The sequence below is a fragment of the Haemaphysalis longicornis genome, unplaced genomic scaffold (assembly GCF_048455015.1).
Source record: "Haemaphysalis longicornis isolate Haplotype H1 unplaced genomic scaffold, Haemaphysalis longicornis Haplotype H1 scaffold_1, whole genome shotgun sequence".
Lineage (NCBI taxonomy): Eukaryota > Metazoa > Arthropoda > Arachnida > Ixodida > Ixodidae > Haemaphysalis > Haemaphysalis longicornis.
Window position 1 is genome coordinate 141,691,696 of NW_027526203.1, and position 20,523 is coordinate 141,712,218.

The 20,523-nt window shown below is 49.6% G+C and overlaps 1 protein-coding gene across 1 annotated transcript in view; it reads right to left on the reverse strand.

Annotated features, from left to right (window-relative positions):
* LOC144137199 (scoloptoxin SSD976-like) overlaps positions 1-18,409 on the reverse strand; it is a 30,651-nt gene extending 12,242 nt beyond the window's left edge. Inside the window, exons 1-4 of the mRNA XM_077669453.1 lie at positions 18,221-18,409; positions 17,495-17,756; positions 8,945-9,035; positions 510-697 (exon numbers count right to left, since the gene is read on the reverse strand). Coding sequence (XP_077525579.1) covers positions 510-697; positions 8,945-9,035; positions 17,495-17,756; positions 18,221-18,300 — 621 coding nt within the window. The 5' untranslated portion in view covers positions 18,301-18,409. The remainder of the gene's footprint in view (positions 1-509; positions 698-8,944; positions 9,036-17,494; positions 17,757-18,220) is intronic.
* Positions 18,410-20,523: the final 2,114 nt, after the last annotated feature.

Sequence of the window (20,523 nt, forward strand, 5' to 3'; positions counted from 1 at the left end):
AGGTGCGCCTTAGAATTGTGGAAATACGGTACCCGTTCCACAGAAAAGAGTAACTGCTAAAAGTCCTCCGCGCTTGCTTGTGTGCATTTTCTGGCGCTTTTGACGGTTGGCTAGGTTCACAACGGGGCTGCCATAAGTTTCAAAGAGGATTGAGTGGGATGGCAAGGACAGCACGAAAGGTGCCGCAGTTCCGGAATTACCGTAACGCGTTGCTGGTATTCTGCACAGATTTTGTGTAATTCCCCAGTTACATGCCACAAAAAGCACCACAGACGGAATACGTGAATTTAGGGGTTTTTCAGAAAGTGTATTTTAGAGCCTTAATAATTATATCGCACTGACCAGGGACTTGGCTTTTCAATCGTGCGTAACAAGGAGCGCCAGCACTCGATCGATGGTGAAGAACCGATAACGCGAGTGAATGCGATTAATTCGCAGCCCAAATTGGTCCACATATTATGATTGATCGATCGATGTGCCGTTTTAACCCACGGGCGACGTGCTCAAACCTGCGTAAACTTTCCGATGCCGCTGTCTCCGATGCTGCTGTCGTTGCTGCGGTAGGACTGCAGGAGATTGCCCCAGATGTGTTTGTACTCCTTGGCCCAGGCTTCCGTGTGCGGCAGGTTCAGGTGGTTCAAAAACGGCTCCGAGCTCGCCTCCCAGCCAAGGTTCTGTCCCACAGTGGAAAACCTGACTGCAAAGAGTTCAACAGCAGTGGTGTTAAAGCGAAAACTCTACTACGCTACATCTTCAAAGTCATTCATCGCGTCGCATTGACATTCAGCCTGCGCCTTTCTTCTTCATCGCTCCGCTTGCTCAGAGCTTCGCCCCTGCGGTACCTCGTGACAAGGTCAGGGGGAAACGACTGTATAGCTTGCGCTTTCCCGCCAAGCAGCGCCTGGGGAGTGTGTGCGTGCGGTTAAGTGTATGCGAACCACGTCACGAGGCAAAGGTTCAATGGCTGTTATGTGAAAACACTACGGTGGCTGCGTTTACACGAACGACGACTACAGAAACAGTATGCACGGACACGAACGCGCTGCTCTGTCAGTGGCTTTTCTTGAGCTTGGTTCCTCAGTCTCGCCGTCGAAGGCGTGCCGGTTGGGCTATCTGCACAAGTCCGTCAGCGCAAGCGGAAGAATGAATTGAATCATCCATATGACATACCTAGATGGCAGGCTGCGAAATCTCAAGCAAAAGCAAGCTCTCACGAAACTCCATGTGCATAGCATTTGCTGTGGCTAGTGATAACTAGACTTGGAAGCGCTAAACCGGAGCCATTTTTTATCCATGAAATGAACCGCACACAAAGTTCGATCTTAAGGCTCAGCGACCTTTTTTTACTAAAGCCCTAACATTCCGAACAAATAAACGTTTTCCTCGCGCGCCACGGCCGAGGACCTTAGGACTAGTTCTAAGGTTCTCAGTTCTGCCTGCGGTAAGGAGTGCCTTTACCTGCAATTCTGTCAAGTTACTTTGTCTAATGATGTGACTGACAAATCTCACCAAAAAGATCCATCAGGCCTGGCCAGAAAGGGGCCTTTAAAACCAGTGCAACCAGTTAGAGAGTGAGTTGCTACCGCTAATTGTCTTGACATAATACTTTCACTACTCATTCTACTGAAAATCGACTTTCTCGGTCCAGTTAACGAAGTTATTTCACACGTGCCCTCCCCACTATATTCATGTACGAAGCGTGCTCAAATCCCGACCGTTCGTATGCCTTTATTAAGACAAAGAGAAATATCAGCAAGTACCGCAGAACTAAATATATGTAAAGAATGAAGGTGCACTGGGCCTTTATGAGACTCCTAACGCATTCAGTCACGCGTCCCAGTACTTTGGAATACGGCCGCTAACGTACGACACTGCATTGAATCGTGAGGCCGTTATATTACCCCAACGAAGAGGAGGCAGGAGAATTAGCTCCACGGGGCAATTAATGCTCCGAGTATTTAAAGAATGATACCGTGTGGGTGAGAAACCTGACCGAAACCATCCCAAGTACTCCAGACAGTCACACAGAAGATCGGTACCAGTACGTTTCGGTGGGATGAACGGCGCACATGGAATGCACGAAAGCTGCTCTGTGGGACGTACAGCTGTCACTGAACTGAAGAATTCCGACCTCTGACGGCATAGAGCAGGGTACCCTCGGCAAGTTTTTTTGGCGACTTCAGTCTACGCTTGGTACCAGCGTCCGCACCACTGCCCTTAATTGTTCGAGCAGCGTGGTGAGGAAGATCAAGTATACACTAGAGAAAGAGAAGCAACGCTGTAGTGGACCACGACAGACTGTCACACACCCATGGCATCTGAGACGGAGATACGGAACGTGTTGTCGATACACTGTCGACATGTTCCTCAACCTCTAACATTGAGTACTCCGTTCCTTCCCTCTTCGTCCGAACGTGCGCTGTTTACGCTTCAGGCCCTAGTAACCAACTAGCCCAACATGGTACCCAATTGGACAATGAAGAAAAAGAATCGCTGTATAGCATGCAAGAGCGCTTTAAAAAGATTACTGTCAGCTAACATTTTTCTTTTGGCGGAGGTGATGTGTCTTGCTTCATGCCCCATCAACAACGGTCAGTCTTGTAGTTTATGTGTATACAGGGTGGCCCAGCTATTATGCACCAAGATTTAAAAATGAGCAATGGCGTTACTCGACAAAAAACCTAGTGCATAATGTTTGCAGTACTGTGGAGAAGCGGACAGTAACTTTTTCGTTAAAGAGACCTAACTAATTAATTGTAAATAATTATCTAACTCGAGAATTACTGTCCTAGTCACTCAAGTGTCAATGAGGCACTTGTAGGTACCCACGAGGGGCATCTAACTGCGCTATTTCCTGCGACGAACTAATTTTGTACTCATTTATTCTGACTGATAAAGAAAACCCACAAATTATGAAAAATACCACACGATGGCGCTTCCGCGCGCATAGTAAGCCAGCGCCCACAAACACGTTGATTGAAAGCAACTACTTCGCCTGTCACCTTCCCGAAGAGACAGTGCATCACCTTGATAATGGCATGCATTGAAGGAGCAGCAGCAGCAGCATGTTTGGCGGGGCGCGCGTGGCAGATGCCTCACAAACTCGGTCGCATTTCTCCTTTATCTTCTTTTGTTTATTTCATTCTGGTAAACACAGAAACAGCCTGTTTGAGGGCATTACTTTACAATGCGCGCAGGAGCGCCGTCACGTGGTATTTTTCGTATTTCGCGGGTTTTCTTTGTCAGTCAGAATAAATTAGTGCGCAATTAATTCGTTGCTGAAAGTACTGCAGTTAGATGCCCCTCGCGGGTACCTACCAGTGCCTCATTGACACTTTAGGGATTAGAATAGTACTTCTCGAGTTAGATAATTAATTACAATTAACTTTAAAAAAAAGTGCCCCCGTCGCATGCCCCCGCGCGAGGGACACGAGTAAATGCAGAGCATTGGGGGTGGTCACGTGGCGTAGGTTGTGGTAGTTGGCGGTGGTAGTAGTAGTTGTCGTACGGTGCGTCGACGGCGCTTGAATGCCAAGTACGACGAAATGCACGAGGCGTTGGAGCACGGGGAGTTTGCGAGCTTGGACGAGTTCCTGCGCGCCTTCTACGTGCGGTCCGGGGAGGAGCACTCGGAGATTCTGCGGGCTGGCGCGTGGCGTCCGTGCGTGCTTCACGCGAGGACCCCCGCCGAGAAGCGCGTGAACGCGTTCAATCCGTGGATCGGAACGGTTCTCGACTCCAACATGGACCTGCAGATCATCCTCGACCACTACGCGTGCGCGGCGTACGTCGTGGACTACGTCAACAAGGCCGACCGCGGCATATCGTTCTCGTAACGCGGGGTCCGCCGCTCGCCGCTGACGTTTCGAAGCCGTGTCTCGCTCTCGATTCGATGGATCCGCAGCTCGACGCTGACGACTGGCGGCGGCCTCTCGTTCTCGACGCTCGGGATCGGCCGCTCGACGCTGACGCTTCGCCGCTGCCTTAGCGCGCGCAGTAGAGGGAGAGGAGGTAGCACCTGCTGCTGCAATGCCTCTTTCAGCGCCGGAGCACGCGCATGCGCGCCCGCACCTGTTGTTGAGAGCGGACAACGCCGAGGGACGACGGGTGACAGTGCGAGTTAAAGAAATGCTCTGCATTTAAAAGTTCTCCGCTTCTCCACAGTACTTCAAACATTGTGCACTAGGTTTTCTTGGAGTAACGCCATTACTCTTTTTTTTTTAAATCTTGGTGCATGATAGCTAGGACACCCTGTATACCCATCGTGTAGGTAACAAAGGCCATCTTTCTGTGTAAGTAGTGACCCCTGCGTCTTTTTCCTATGTTGCCTATTATAGGGTTTCCAACCTCTTCTTGCAACCGCCGGGAGCTCAAATTATTTACAACACTGTCGATAATGTCGATGTTTAATTTAAAATCGACCAGTCGATAAGAAAAAAAAAAAACTATGGGTACTCGATTGCCTATATCATATCGATAGAATGTAGCACATTGCAATAGAACTGTTGGTATAATTATATTTATCCCTTGCGCACAGGCGCCCCCCTTCCCCCTCCCAATGCTAGAAAAACAGGGGGGGGGGGGGGGGGCACTGAGTGCCCCTTAGTCAATGATTGAGTCATGGTTTTACGGCTTATACGGCCCGCTCCGCTCCCGCCTGCCGACTCAGATTGAGCGGAGCGCCAGCAGTAATGGTTTCAGTGAGCGATCATCAGGTTTCTTTTACGCTACTCAGGCAGGCCCTCTCTGCTTGAGAACCAAAACTTCCCTCAAAAGAAAAAAAATAGGCATTACTGTGACAAAATGAAAAAAAAAAAAAAAAACGTGCTTATTCTTGTTTTACACAGTACCAAGTATTCAGGAACCTGCCGCGGTGGCTCAGTGGCTAAGGCATTGTGCTGCTGAGCCCAAGGAGGCGGGTTCGACTCCGGCCACGGTGGCTGCTTTTCTAATGGAGGCGAAAAGAGAAAACGTCAGGTGTTCCGAAATTTCGGGACGCGTTAAAGATTCCCAGGTGGTCCAAGTTAATCCTGAGCTCTCCAGTACAGCGCGCCTCATAGCCCAGGTGTAATTTCGGTGCGTTAACCCCCCCCCCCCCCCTCCCCCCAAAAAAGTATTTAGGACCCATTTAGGGGCCATTATGATTAGCCAAAGTGGATTCACCGAAACATGCTGCGACTGCAGGCAGCATTTATATTGGGTCGCGCTTCCGCTCTCCGTCTGTCTGAGAGCGGAGCGGAAACCTCTCTGGGCTTGGGTCCCCGCGGTTCAGCGCGGAGCGCGGGCTCGCTAGCGTCATAGTCCGGATTCAACACTGGCACTCGTAAACCCAGTTCAAACTTGTTTTAAGTGCAGAGCACTTTAAGCGCTCGCCTTGTCGTCCTAGCTCACTCGCTCGACCCAAGTATATAAAGCACCAAGGCGGCGTCTCGGGGTAACGCTGTTGTTCGCGGCGTACCCCAGAGGCTTCAAAAGACAAGCGGTTTATATAGTCATAAGGGTCGGAAACACGTGAGCCACTGGCGCTTGTCCTACATCTTCCCGTTGTTTCGCGCAAAGAAAACTACAGGTACATTTGAGAAAAAATATACGTAACTAACCGGCAGCACCCGCGTTCCTTTAGTTGAGGACACCCGTTGGGTTGGTTTTTACGATAGTAAACGCAAAACGTGGCAGTGCAACGCCGGCACGTGCGGTGAGAAAAGCATAAAGAGAACAAAACTCCCGCTGGCGCAGTTTCAGGCAGGGGGCGCGCAAGCACTGCGAAGGCGGGAAATTTAAATTGCATAGGGTGGTAGCAGTAGGCGGATAACGGCGGTATAGCCCATTATGGCGAATCACTGCTCTGCACTTCCGACAGCTTTCACATTGAGTGGAACGGCTTTATTTTTTTTTAATTCCGCCCAAGCTTCATTTTATTCACACTTCAGTCTTGCCACCAGGGCTGGCTGCAGTTCATTCAGAGAAGCGCATTGAAATATCGGTCCGCACTGGAGCGCTGCGGTGCGTCTTCTGTTGGCGTTTTTTTTTTTTTTTTTAACAAAGGTGAGGCGGCGTGGCATGGGCTGAATTGAACTTTTGTATGCTCCGTGTTGGCGCGGGCTGCGGGACTGGGAGAGAAAAGAACTTCGTTCTTCATACTGCTCTTGTTATTTTGTTCTCGTAAACTCTACAAGATCTAAGACGTGGATATATCGTTTCCCATGAAACCAATCGCACAGCCGGTTAAGGAATAAAACCACGCGGAGCAAGAAAAATTTTAAAAGAAATTACGGTTTTTCGAACGGAGAGAAAATTTAACCAGAACGTTGAACGGTACACTGAGAGCCATGAATTCCAAGCGTTATCGCTTTCACGCGCGTACAGGGGTGAGGGGGCTTCGTTAAAATTGTGGCCGCATATGAGCGTACGCGCTCACGAACGTGCCTGCTAGGCGAAATGCGCGCTTTTGTCGATGGCGGGGGAAGGGGGTGGGAGAGGGGGCGAGGACGCGGCAGCGCGCAGACACTTTTAGCGGTTTTCTATGTCCGCGTCGTGGATCTCCCCAAAATACCAAACAGGTTCTCGAACACAGCGGCCAAGTGGGGCGCTGTCGCGTGCTTGAATCGCCGCAGGGCGCCGCTTTCAGAACCACATGCAGCGGCAGAGACCAGGGACGTGAAAAACGTAACTAGATGGGTTCGTCAAACAGGTAGTGTGGGCGACAGCGTCCAGCGAAAAAAATCAATACAATGCCGTCAATTCTCTCCGTCGCTGTCGCTCGCTTGAGAATGCTTCTGACCGGCAGAACGTGAGCGACGGCTACGGCCTGTCCCTGTTGCTAAGTCGCCCTCGGCAGCCTGTGTGGAGATTTTTTCGCTCTTCGCTGTCGCCCACAATATCCGTTTGCGGTACCTATTGAGTGACGTTTTTCTGCAGGGATTCTGTCTCATTCCCCGAACGAAACTACGGAATTCACGCACTGTTTTCGCAATAGACATCGTGTACTGCCTCATCACTGTGGCCATTTCTCGGCGCGACTTGGAGTGAGCTTCTCAAATATGTCTTTGCTGCAGAGATTACGCATAATCCAGGAACAATGAGGGCAAACTGCCTTTTGTTGAAGCGCAAACATGGAGATGTTGATAATTGTTTAGGAAATTTCGACCAGGCCGCATTTTCCCACCTAACTAAAGGGCAGCTAATCAAAGCAGGGTAAAGGGTCTGCGACATAGGAGCGGAATCCAATTTGAACCCCACCTATTTGTGCGAACTCCGCGGTTTTAGGTACCATGGACAGGGAGGCGTCAATGCGTGACACGCGTGTTGATGTGTGTGTTTATGATGGCGCTCACCCTCCGTTCTCTGGATATATAGTAGTGAGTTTCCTATGTTTTCGCGTTCCCCCAGTTGTTGCTATTTGAACATTCGTGTAAGTACAGCAATCTTGAAGAACTGTTGATCGTTTGCATTGTTCATATAAAGACTCTTGAGCGCCTTCAGTTACGCTCACTCGATTGGGAATTCATTTTTACCTAAAGCCAAGTGTGCACATTCGGCTTCATGACTGTTTCGAACAAAGAAAACCCATAATTTTCATGCCGATATAGCACAACGTCTTATTGCGCTACCACAGCGGGTAAGTTATTTTCAGCAAATGTTCTGATGATTTTTTACTCGGTCAACATGGGATACGTTCCTTCTGCATAGATAGAGAAGACGGGGTGCCATTTGACAGTGTCATGTTGTTAGGCCTGCACAGTATTTGACGTTTGCGCATGGCTTGGCTTCACTGTGATTGTAAACGCGTGACCAACGCGCCAGCATTTTGAGGAAACTGTTTCGCAATTCGTTCAGTTCAGAAGCGAAGAACTTCCACCTGAGTGGCCGTTAGATTGATCCCCGAACTGCGCTTAGGGAATTTTAAATGACAACGCCGTCCCTTGATGTCATTGCGGCATTACTGTTGATTTTTGTTTTCATTGTTCCTTGTGTCGTCTGTTACTGTCAAAGACCGGCAAACAACAGAAATCGGAACGATGAGACAACCTCTCCCCCCGCCGTCTCCCTCTCCCCCACAATGAAAACCCGTTGCATTGTGGGAGAGAGGGCGGAGGTAAGATGAAAATTGTTCTGGTTTGGCTACGGGAGGGGGGGAGGGGGTAAGTGCTGGTTTTGCACCCCACCTGCCGACGCCCATGCCTGAAGCCCAGACCACGTGCATAACGGACAGCATGCGGGGCCTCTATTCTCGCGCGATTCTTGGGAAGCGACTATACGCGCATCGGTACGCGGTCAGCTTCCTAGCGAGCAGATCGTTCAGCAGGTGTTTCAACAGCCCGACGCCTCCGTGCTACTACCGCAATGCGACGTCGTGTATCGCTGCTGTCGTACGTGGCAGACATTCTACCGGACACTTTCCAATCGTGAGGCCCCCTGCATTATGTCGCGGTGTCCCTTGTCAAAAATACTAGTCACAGCACGAGACTCAGCCTGCACTGCGCTGTCCTCAGTTTTTATAACCATGTGAAGAGTGCACACCCGCTCAACGCCCAATCACGATTGGAACTTCACCTAAACCTGCATGCGCGAGTCCACGCCAGCCATCCATCCAGCGACAAACACAGGAGTACAACCACGACAGAGACGTTTAGATGCTAACAATGGTTTTGGCATACAGCACGTCGCCTGTTCTCGCGTCAGAAATCCTTTCGAATTATACTATCACCGGAAGAGCCGCAGGAACGTCTGTTATGCCCAGTCGAGGGGACGCTTAACGGAAAAAGACGCTACCCCACTATCTTTGTTATAGGCGTCTGCGAAAAAGTAGTTATGCTCGAATTATGGCAATCGCAGAAACAACTCGCTTAATTTTGCGAAATGTTCGAAGGCCGTAGATTTGCTTGATGCATCGAGCACGCAGCCTTTTATAAAACAGTCAGAAAATGCGCCGGCGTCAACTCACGAATTTTCCTTTCACTGCGCTCCTCGTGTTGAGAAGTGCCACACTGGCTGGCGTGCGCCTCGGCCACTGCGGCCAACTCGTCGTCCCATTTCTGCAAGAGATGGTGGGCTCATGTCAGTAGGCCGCAAAGATGCCTGGGAAGTTTCAACACACTATTTGCACTGAACGACGTCTCCGGCCAGCGTTTTGATGCTTGCCATCAACGGTCCCTCATCATGTGCGATGAGGGAAAAAGTTGCCCTCTAGCGCTGCCACACAGTTGCAGCCAATTTTAATACCCTCGCATGCTTCCCTGTAGCAGTACTCGAGCGAGGTAGGCTCGGCGCAGCTCTCGTATTCCGTGATTATTCCTAAAGCACGCCAAGGACGATGGCAGCCCTTCAAATGCGATATTGAATTTCACACACCACAAATCCATTAGTAACTTCGGCGAAGGACTTGGTGGCAGTTCGCAGGACTGATGCAGGCTGCACGTGACCCCGGGCGCATAAAGATAGGCCCGCTCGACAAGACCCGACCCAGTCCGCTCACACGGGTCATATTGTACCCATGTAAGCACTGTACACTAAAACAACCCCTTTCGGTTGGGAAGAGTACTTCCACCTATAAAGTGCTTTACGCCGCAGCTGCTTCACGTCAACGCCTTTTGACGCCGGTAACTCAAGTCCCGAACCAAGTGCTTTTTGTGCACAACTTCGTTGCCTTTGCATTAAAAGAAAGAAAAAAATGGCCGCGTAGCAGCTTTCTTCGCTGCAAATGTCAAAAGACGATACCACCTCTTCTCTGTCTCCTTCTCCACCTCATCGTAATCTTCTTTCTTCTTGATCCTACTATGATGAATGAAATGAATTTTTGGGCTTATAAATTCAAAGAAATTCAGTTTTCCCGTGTTCACACTGCTCACGCACCATCTTTTCGGATCTTTGTTTCTTAAGTCTTGGCCCACATCAAGATGGAGCTTAATTCAGCTCTTTTGTCTTTGTTTCTTTTGCCTTGCCTCTCCAACGCCGTTTTTAACGTGTTGTTTTTTATTGCTTTCGTAAATACCAATCAAACGGTTATCATCAGTAGGAGAACACTGGTATTCTCTGTTATGTACTTGTGCTTCGCCTCAAATATGCAGAAGGCTTCCTCTGCACTAAATAATGTGGACATATATTCGATATGACAACAGCTTTAGTAGTTGGGAATGGTGTAGGGAATGGTGTAACAGAGTGGATCCCTAGAGAAGGCACGTGGTAGGGGGCGGCAGAAAGTTAGGTGGGCAGATGAGAGCAAGAAGTTTGCGGGGATGAATTGGTCGCAGTTAGCGCAGGACCAGGTTAATTTGAGGTCTATGGGAGAGGGTTCTGCCCTGCAGTGGACGTAGACAGATTGATGATGATGATAATGACCTCGTGGTCAACCATTAGTTCAACTTTTCTTGCTGGGCGGTTGAATGTAGTGAAAGAGACACAGACAGACAGGAAGACACACACAGACAGACACAAACAGACACAGAGAGAGAGACACAGACAGACATACAGACAAAAGCAGACACAGGCAGACAGTCACAGAAAGCCAGATGTTCTGCGTTTGGGCAGCTCAAGAATGACAAGCGTCTTTAAAATTCCGTATTCTTAACTTCCACCTGTAACCCTCCCGAGACTTTAAATCGTTTCATTGATTGCGGTGCCTAAGCTACACCTGGGGTATGAGGGGCGCCGCATTGGAGAACTCCGGATTAGTTTTAACCACCGGTAAATCTTTAACGTGCGCCGATATCTCGCCAATCGGACGCGGTGACTTTTCGCTTCCATCATAAAAGGATCCACTGCGTCCGGCATCGAATCCATGTCCTAGGGCTCAGCAGCACGACGACTTAGCCACTGTGCCACTGCGGCGGGTCCGAAAGTTTAAATTCTAGGGCAACATTATGCGTCATTATCAGTACCTGCCTTATGATGACCACTGGGAGGTGAAGGCTTCTCCCATAAACTTCCAATTTCTACCACTCCGCCTCATGCAAACTGCCCTCCCCCATTTTCTGTTCTTTCGACTGTGCAGTCGTCTACTTGTCCGTACATTTCGTCCCTTTGCAGCCTTTATGCTACTTGGACAGTCCACCTCTTCTTTGCCCTCCACATATCATTCCCGGCTCAACTCGACTCCTTCTCTCTGAACTTGGGCTACAGGTCTTAACAGAGTAACTATATCGACAAGTCTGTGATGTGTTGAGTCGCATTAATGTGTCGGTGCTGTACATCTTCTGGAGTCCCCCATGGGCTTGTGCTGAAGCGCTGATGTTTTTTTTGCAAAGGCGCACCCGTCAAGTCAGACCAAGTTTGCGCTCGATATTGAAATATTTCTTTTCATTGTTGTTCGAATGGCGAACTGTCTTTGAAAGCGCCTAGTAAGACCAAAGTTAGTGCTCATGAGGTTAGTCGCAGAAGTACACTTTGGTTGTATACCATTCTCTTTAGTTCTCGAGGTAACCTGCTGTTTGTTACTAAAACCACGGCCTCCGCGATCGGTTGCCGGCGGCCGCCGCTCGCAGCAAATCGCGGAGGCCAGGCTAAAATGTACTTACAGAACGCACACTACACAATGCTGATCCTATGCCTGAGTTTTTGTCGCGTTGGATGAAGCCTGAATTAAATATGGGTGCTCCACCACCGAAACTACACCTGGGGGCCATAGTGAAGGCGCGCTATAATTTTGAAAACCTCGGGATTTTTAATTAAGGGACGTAGAAGAAATTTCGACACGCGGTCATATTCGTTTATTTTCCCGCCTCCATAAAAAAACGGTCACCGTGGCTGGGATCTAACCAGTGTCCTTAGCCACAGCATTGGACAAGTCCTGAAAGCTGGCCCAGAATGATTTAATTAAAATTTGAACTACGTTTGAAATTTGAAAATTTGAAAATTTGAACTAAAATTTCTTGGGGTAATAGTCGATTCTCACCTTAAATTTCATGAGCACGTAATCTTCATTTCAAAAAACGTTACGTTCGGTATCAGAGTTTTAATGAGAGCTAGACCATACTTCAACTTGCAAGCTCTTCAAACTCTGTATCACGCTTTTGTCCACAGTCACCTAAATTACTGCATTTCTTCCTGGAGTGGTACGTACCATACCCACATCGCACCCCTATTAACACTGCAGAAACAAGCGTTACGCATCATTACATTTTCCCAACGACAGGCAGAGTCTTCCCCGTTGTTCTATCAGCTCCGTATTTCGCCCCTACATCAAATTTATAGCTACAGCATTGGTATTTTCTTTCTTTCACATTTTTCACGATCACCTTGTTTTACATATTTTCCCTCAACGCATCACTTATAATCTCAATTCAACGCACTTTGCTTCACTCCAGAACCTGCTACTTCCGTGTATAAATACTAACTACGGCAAACGTACGATTAATAAATCTCCTAATTCACTTGGCGTTTTTAAATCTGAACTAAAAGCTTTCTTGTTAGGCCATTATAATTGATTGAATTGTAACTGCAGTATTATGTATTCTTGTTGATGCGGCATTCATACCCAATTTTTGAATAGATTAGAGTTGTATTCATTGTTTTTTAGTGTTCAGCTCCTTTCAGCGCATTTTTCCCCTGTGGTTTTGTATTCATCATTCCCTGTTTTATGCTGAGCGTTTATTTTCTGAGATTGTATTCTAGTGTTTCTTTCTGTTTATTCATTTTTAAAAAAATTACAATAATCATGGGAGGTCCCGCCTGCGATTCTAACCTTGGGACCTCCCAGTGCCTCTGTACCCATTCACGTTTCATGTTTCCGCTTGGTCAATAAAATTAAATTCAATTCAATCTATCTCTTCAAGCATTTCATTACCCGTGGTGAGGGGCTGGAATTCGGTTGGTCGCCTAAATTTCCTTACATTTTGTGGTACCATTCTTTGACCCTACCACTGCGGCTTGCTTAAAAGGCAACCACAGACCATTTTTGCTTTAGCGCAACCACTCCCACAAACATTTAGCGCAACCACTCCCACAACATTCAGAACCTCTTTCCAATCGTTGTATATTCCGGGTTGCCTGTTGTTGTTTGGCGTTTCTTCGTAAGGTATGGCAAACACCCAGCCGACTCGAGCACTTCGCTTTGCATACGGTTCAACGTTCTTATCTTTGAGGTATCCTTTCACGAAACGTGCTACGATGCATCGCTCCCAAGCAAAATAGAGACGATTGCACAGGGTGTGCTGGGGAATGCGAGAATGACCGAACTTTCCTTTTCACTCGAGCCGCTGGAACGTTGATCGGTTCTTAGGGTGAACACGGCATAGCATAGCAGCTGGTTTTTGGTACGGTCACAGTTCCTGGTTCTGTGAAGCATCGCGCATAGGCAGTGCGTGTTGGGTGACGTTAAAGTTTCACCGCGTGCATCGCGCAATCGTAGCGTCCGCTCGTTGTCTGTTACCTCCAATTCGCTTACAGTGACGGAACTCTCTGCCGTTGTACGATTGGCTGGAAACTGGTAGGTGGGTAGGTAGTTAAAACTTGTGTGCAGTAGAAAATAAATGAACAAAATGGCAATTCCTTCCTAACAAAGTTGAGAAAAGCGCAAAAGCTGCAAGTGCTTCTAAGCTTCCCTGAAAGCGCGTCCAATCCACCATCAAACTTACAAACACCCAAATCGGCAACGAAAAACCAACCAATTCGATGATTTTTTGCGCACTAAGTAAACCCATCTACAAACGACGTAAATGTATACTGATGCATAGTTTACGAGATTAAGGTATACTAGTACTCCTTCATGATAGATTCTCGTACTGTCTTATCTACAACCGTTACTTTTTCTCGATTTCCAAGGAACCGTTTTGAGTGAATGGAAGTTCGGTTTCACACACGCGCCGTCGTTCCAGAGATCCTACCAGAGCTTTTCGGTCGACCAACCGGTCCACGGGGAAATACGTTAGTACACGCCATCGGTCCCACCAAGAAAGCTTTCGCATTAAAGGGACCCTGCGACGGTTTTTCCAACTTTTTTCTACATCTCAAATACTTTCAGAACGTAGTCAACCAACACACCCAGTAGTTATGTTACGGCGCCGCAAAGTACCTCAGCCAAGAAATTACTGCTCTATTCCCACCAGATAACCTAGGAACTCACTCAAAAGATTTTTCACTCTTTCTTGGTCTTGGCGTACTTCGACCGCTCGAATGACGTCATTAAGACGATGTAGTTGCTATTGGCCGGCTTTCCTTCAGCAGCCGCAATGAACGCATTCCATAGCCACTTAAACAAAAAGCCACAAAAGCAAAGCAGAAACGGAAGCCGTATCTGCTGCGACAAGCAAATCCCGCAGTGCCTCTCCGTGCCTGCGATAAAGCGTTCGCAGTGCTTCCACAGGCGAAGGAAAGAGTTAAAGCGCTTATCGGGAGCGTCGCATAGTCCCTTTAAACAACTGAAAGCCTGCCAGCTGGAATCGACGATTGATTGATTGTAGGGTTTACGCGCCGACGCAACGCAGGCGATGAGGCGCGCCGTATTGAAGGGCTCCGGATTAATTTTGACCACCTGGGGATCTTTAACGTGCGCCGAAATCTCATACACACGGGCATTTTTGCTTTTCGCCTCCATCATAAAAGCGGCCGCCGCGGCCTAGAATCGAACCCGCGTCTTCGTGCTCAGCAGCGCAACGCCTTAGCCACTGAGCCACCGCTGCGGGTCTGGAATCGACGAGAAACGATTGATTGTGACGGAGCAGCGGAGTTTTCGGCATCAATGCATACCAAAGGGAGCGTAAAGCGCATGTAACCGATGCGGCCGGCGTACTCAACAGCGTGAATTATTCGGTTAAGTCTTCAAAGGCGGGTTTACTCAAGACCCTATGTAGCATTGGAAGAGTCTGCTCCAAATGACGCGCTCTTGCTCCACGGGCTAATCATATGAACATTCGTCGTAGTTTTGCACCGTGCACCAAGACGGTTAAGTTTAAGTTTGTACATAGCTTGTCTTGACGTCACCGTAGCTGCTACGTTAGAGCAGTGCTTGCATGGTGGAAGGCTGTGAACCTACCTGCCGCAGCAATGGGGAAGCTGAGAGTAGTACTCGAGAAAGGGCAGTGTTGGCGTCACATGCGAGCTATGCATTTGTAGTACTTCTGACGATTGCCCATCTTGGCACCAGTAACACGTCGATAAAAGTGTGGCCCCTTTTAACGTGCCAACAACCGCAATACGCATGTGCGTGAGATGCTGGATTCTTGATTGTAGGGTTTAACACGCCGACGCAACGCAGGCGATGTGGCGCGCCGTAGTGGAGGGCTCTGGAATAATTTTGACCACCAGGGGATCTCTAACGTGCGCCTAAATCTCGTACACACGCGCGTTTTTGCTTTTAGCCTCCATCAGAAAAGCGGCCGCCGCGGACGGGAATCTCACCCGCGTCCTTGTGCTCAGCCGCACAACGCCTTAGCCACTGAGCCACCGCGGCGGGTAGATGCTCGATTTTTGCACCACGGTGATAGCCTTCGGAATCGCCACTGACACTGGATGAGCGTATACGCAGAATGCTTAGTTCATTGATATTCCGCTCGTGAAGGGAGCCCCACACTGCGATCTAGATATCAATTGCGCTTGGAAAGCATTTTTGTACTGCAGCATTGTTATTTCGAGCGTGTACACCCGCCCAATTTTTTTTAGCAATATCAAGGGAGCGTCGACCGTTTGGTCGATCCGCGCCGCGTGATGGAGTGATACGGCAAACTCGGCGAGAGTAACCGCATGCGCACTAAGCAAAGGCCGCTGCTGCCGTCATCTGCTAGGCTGTTACAAGAGCAGGCAGCCGCCCCCGATTTTTGTTATTTGCTTATCACACTGCCTGCCATACTCGAAATTTTTCTTGAAGACCAGGCACGTGGCGCCAATTTTAAACAGATTAATCAACATTGCCGAGCGCAAGGTTCGTTCGGCAACGCTGATTACTGTTTTCAGTTGGCGCCACATGCCTGGTCTTGAAGAAAAATTTCGAGTATGGCAGGCAGTGTGATAAGGAAATAACAAATATGGGGGTGGCTGTCTGCTCTTGGAACAGCCTAGCAGACGACGGCAGCAGCGGCCTTTGCTTCGTGCGCATGCGGCTACTCTCGCCGAGTTTGCCATATCACTCCATCATAGGGCGCTTATCGACCGAACGGTCGACGCTCCCGTGATATTGGTAAAAAATTGGGCGGGTGTACACCTGGAACGAAGTTTCATGGCTTGAACGGAATTCGAGGCCAGAGGCGGTTTGCAGGCAACGCCCAACGCAGCAGGCAACGAGCAGATGCTCCGAGGACGCGCGCGCGGTAAAAGCTTAATTTCACCCCACACGTCTTGCGCATGGGCTATAGGAGCTCCCAGTAGACTGCTCTGATCATAACGGCCGCCAAGCGCTCTCGAATTCTCCGTAGCCATTGTTTCCTCCTTCCCTATCATTCCGTTCTGCAAAGCAGGGCCCCGCTGAACAGTGTTTCAGCGCTGCTCGACAAGTGCCTGCGCGCTGTAGGTCATCGTGAATGAGATATACCCTCCAATAGGTTAGGCTAAATCGGAGAATCACTTCCGATTAAACCGAGTGCTTCCCATCACTTACGATTAACCTTTGAAGCTGTTTGTGGTCCTGTGAAACAAAATGCACTAATCGGGTTGTGGTGGTTGGATTTTCCCAATGAATAGGCACCCTGCTTCCACTAGGGTGCGGTGATTTCATATGAATCTCAAAAGTGTTGAAACTTGGTATGGATGGTACGTGATCCAAGCGATGAAAATCGCCCGACGGACGGTACACAGGAAACATGGTACAAACACTTACTCCGAGGCAAACCCAGAGCACATGTTTGTATCATTTTTTCTTGTGTCCCGTCCACCCACCGTGGTGGCTAGGTGGCATAGGCGTTGTGCTGCTGAGCACGAGGACGCGGGTTTGATTCCCAGCCGCTTTTCTGATGGAGGTGAAAAGCAAAATAAAAAAAAAAAACAATCTCGGGCCATCTCCACTCACGTGAAACCTGGTGAGGGGCGAAGCATGCCCTGTATAAGTGTATTCGTGGTGCCTTGGCGTTTTTGCCAACGGGGATGAAACCGCTGGGGTGTTCAGGTATACAGCTTCGCTGTAGAAGTCTCTTGTCTTTGAAGAACGAAGCGCTCCCGCGCGAGGCGTAAATGAGTGTCCCGGTGTTTTTTTAGTTGACGTTACGTTCTAGCGCGAGGCATGAACGAGTTTTCCGGTGTTTTATAGCCGTGACTGCATGAGACGATTACGACGATGACAGGAGACACGCTAGCTCCCAAGGGGCTTCGCCCTTAAAACACCCGTGTGTACGACATTTAGGCGCACGTTAAAGATCCCCAGTTGGTCAAAATTCATCAGGAGCCCTTCACTGCGGCGCGCCTCATCGCCTGCGTTGCGTCGGCGCGGCAAACCCTACAATCAATCTTTGTGTCACGTCCGTCGCGCTGTTTTCCTCACTTCGTTCTGGCGAATCCTGTTCAGCCACCGCTCTTTGAATGAGAGCTGTATTAGCCGAGAAGGGAAACAGCATGCACAATCGTGGCGTCTCACCAGCTCGAGCATGTTGCTAGCCGGCTTGAGTCCCGGCAGGAGTCCGACGGCCACCTTGCTCCGGAGCTCGTTGTGCGCCCTGAGCAGGCCCATCTTCTCGTCGGAGCTGAGCCCACGACCCGAGATGCGGCAGCTGGCAGGCCTGCCCTGCACAGGGCCTCGCTGGTCGGCGCGCCAGGACGCTCCATGATGCACGGCTAGGGATAGGCACAGGACCAGCAGCGCCAACACCAGAGTCAGCTCGGGCATCGAGGACAGCGCCCTGGCCGGAGGCAGAAACAAGCGCACGACGGAGACGAACGCCGTCAGGACAAGGGAAAACGGTAACCGCCCGCTGCGCTCCGCATCGCCAAGTGTTCAAGGGTGCGAATTTGAAAAGTCTTGTGAGTACGGAAGGACTGAACTGCAAAGAGACACTACACCGCGGGGCTGATTCGGAGCCCTGAGTGAGCGTACGCTGATTATCGTTCGTTCTACGTCAGTTTCGGTAGCGTGCACTAGCCTGCGAGCAACTGATCATGCGTGAAGTAAGCAGTTGATTTTGGAACGGAATTTATAACGAAGGGGCCGAAAAAGTGAGCGTGTTGAACACTCAGTATCAGTGTTTTTTGTGCTATAAACGAGAATTGCGTAGTAAGGCTAACGGGACCCATGGCTACTGTACGGAACAACAGCACCACACGAAAGCGCGGAACGAGCACGCGCTCCGTAGCAGGGCGCACACACCCTCCCGGGCCGTTTGCGCGCAGTGAACGACGTAGACCAAGCAACGGCATGATAACACCAAGCAAGACTCTTGGCGTCATGGAGTGAGGCTGGTGAGGCAGTGCCGGCTATGTTTGCGTGCTACGTTCTAGATTTCATCTCCCCTATAGTTTCTTCAAATCAAATCGCCCAGACGGCGCTGGCCATGTTGCGTACAGTCGGCAAAAGGCTTGTCTATAACGCTCGAACGGCGTGCTCCGGACTGCGCGGAAGACACCTAGTGATAACGTCTGGTTTGAGATAGGTAGAATGTGAGCATGCGCGGCCCGTATCAGCGCGACGGCTGTGTTCCTCCTCGCTGTGCCCGTCGCCTTGGCTTCCGTACATTCTTGGACCGTAATAAGCGCTGAATGCCTGCGCTGCCGGCCCGGGAAGCAACAGCGGACGTTACCCGCCTTAGCGAGCGCTGTGCGAGTTTTCCTTCTGCATTATTTTTGGCGCATAGTTGCTCATTGCGTCACCGTTCTGCCAATAGCTGCATAAGCAACGCGTGCACCACTATCCGGTTTCTAGGCTCGGCTTTGCACGTGAATGCTGACGGGCTAACGCCACAATACCTAATGCACTGTGCAAGCAATCACGGACCGATATCTAGTCACTAAACCATCGGCAGCGATGCGTTTTCGGCGATTGTTGTTCGTTGTCTTGCATACCGAAAAAAATTCCCGCGCCTTCCCGCGAGGGGAACACGAGTAAATGCAGAGCACTGGGGCCTCAGTACTGATTGAAGGCAGTGTTGCTTCCATCGCTTCTTCCGTGATGCTGGAGTAGCAGACGCGAGTAAACGTGGGCACGAGCGTCAACCAAGGAAGGAAGGAGCAACGCAGTGACTGAAACACGAGCGACCGCTAGCCGCTATATTTGCAGCGCGCGCAGTAGAGGGAGAGCAGTACGGGGGGGGAGAGCGCGCATGCGCAAGCAGCGCGCGCCCTTCCACGACCCACCGCACTGCTATCACGCACCTGTTAGGCCGAGACCGCGACGGAGCGAACGGGCTGACTACGACGCATGCGTGCGCCAGCTGCTGTTGAGAGAGAGGAGGGAAGGAGAGGCGCACCTGCTGCGGACACGAAACTGTTGACACCGTCCGACGCAGGAACAGGCGAGGCTAAGAAATGCTCTGCATTTAAAAAACTGCTGTCTAAATAGCGTAGGCTGCCGCAAAAATTGAACGTTGCACATGGGTAAACGCAGCCAATGCTGTACTACTAATCGCTTATTTCCGCTATTGTTTCCCGACCCAGCAGTGCACGCAGCGCTTCTCATGGCGAAAGAAGGTACGGAAGCCAAGGCGACGGGAACAGCGACAAAGGAAAGAGCGATCACGCTGATGCGGGTCGCGCATGCTCACATTCTACTGGTCTCAAACCAGGCGTTATCACTAGATGTCTCGCGCAGTCCAAAGCACGCCGCTCGCGCGTTATAGACAAGCCTTTTGCCGACTGTACGTAGCTTCAGCCACTACCAAGGTGAACTGAAGTGGAATATTCTGTTTCATTGCAGAGTTCTTCGATATACAATAAAGTTACGATACTATGCTTCAGAATCCGGGTGGTGCGAGCCCACCGGTTTCGTTGAAGCTGAGCAAGTGTAGCGGCCCCCGGCACCTAGGGGACGAAAGCGGGACTTTCTTAACATTTCCTTAGTAACAAAACATTAATGAAACTTCATTTTTAAATTAGAAAACAGAACTTAGGTAATATCTATTTGTGTTTCCTCGGTTTTTGTTTTATGAGTTACGGCAGCAACCGCAAGCACATGACTACTCAACTTTCTGCCGACAGAGGACAGGCTCATCAACTCCCCCTTAGAGTGCCTCCTCCCCCTTGCTTGCCCCACCGCAGGGGGGACAAGGGCGGGCCGGCTTTTGATACATGGACCCCTATAGGGAGTTTCGCGATTGGCATATATCGAGCAACTCCGATTCACTGAACCGTAGTTTGCCCATTAGTGGGAGCCAAATTTCACCGTAGCGCCCCTGCCATAATTTTATGCAATAAAGAATGTTTGCTATATTATTCAAATTACTTATATACTTAAAAATAAATAAATAACTTAATAAAAAATAAATAAAGTTTCGCGTTTTCTTTGCTCTCCAAAGTTTTACGCCGCTTTTGATGATCTTGCGTCCCATGACATACGCGGGACGGTCGAAAACAGAAATTGCCTGCCTTTTCTTCAACAGACTTTTGTTAGCCAGGATCAATGATATACACGATAGTCGCCGCATTTTAGGATTTTGACGTTCCTCGTCTCCTGAGGAC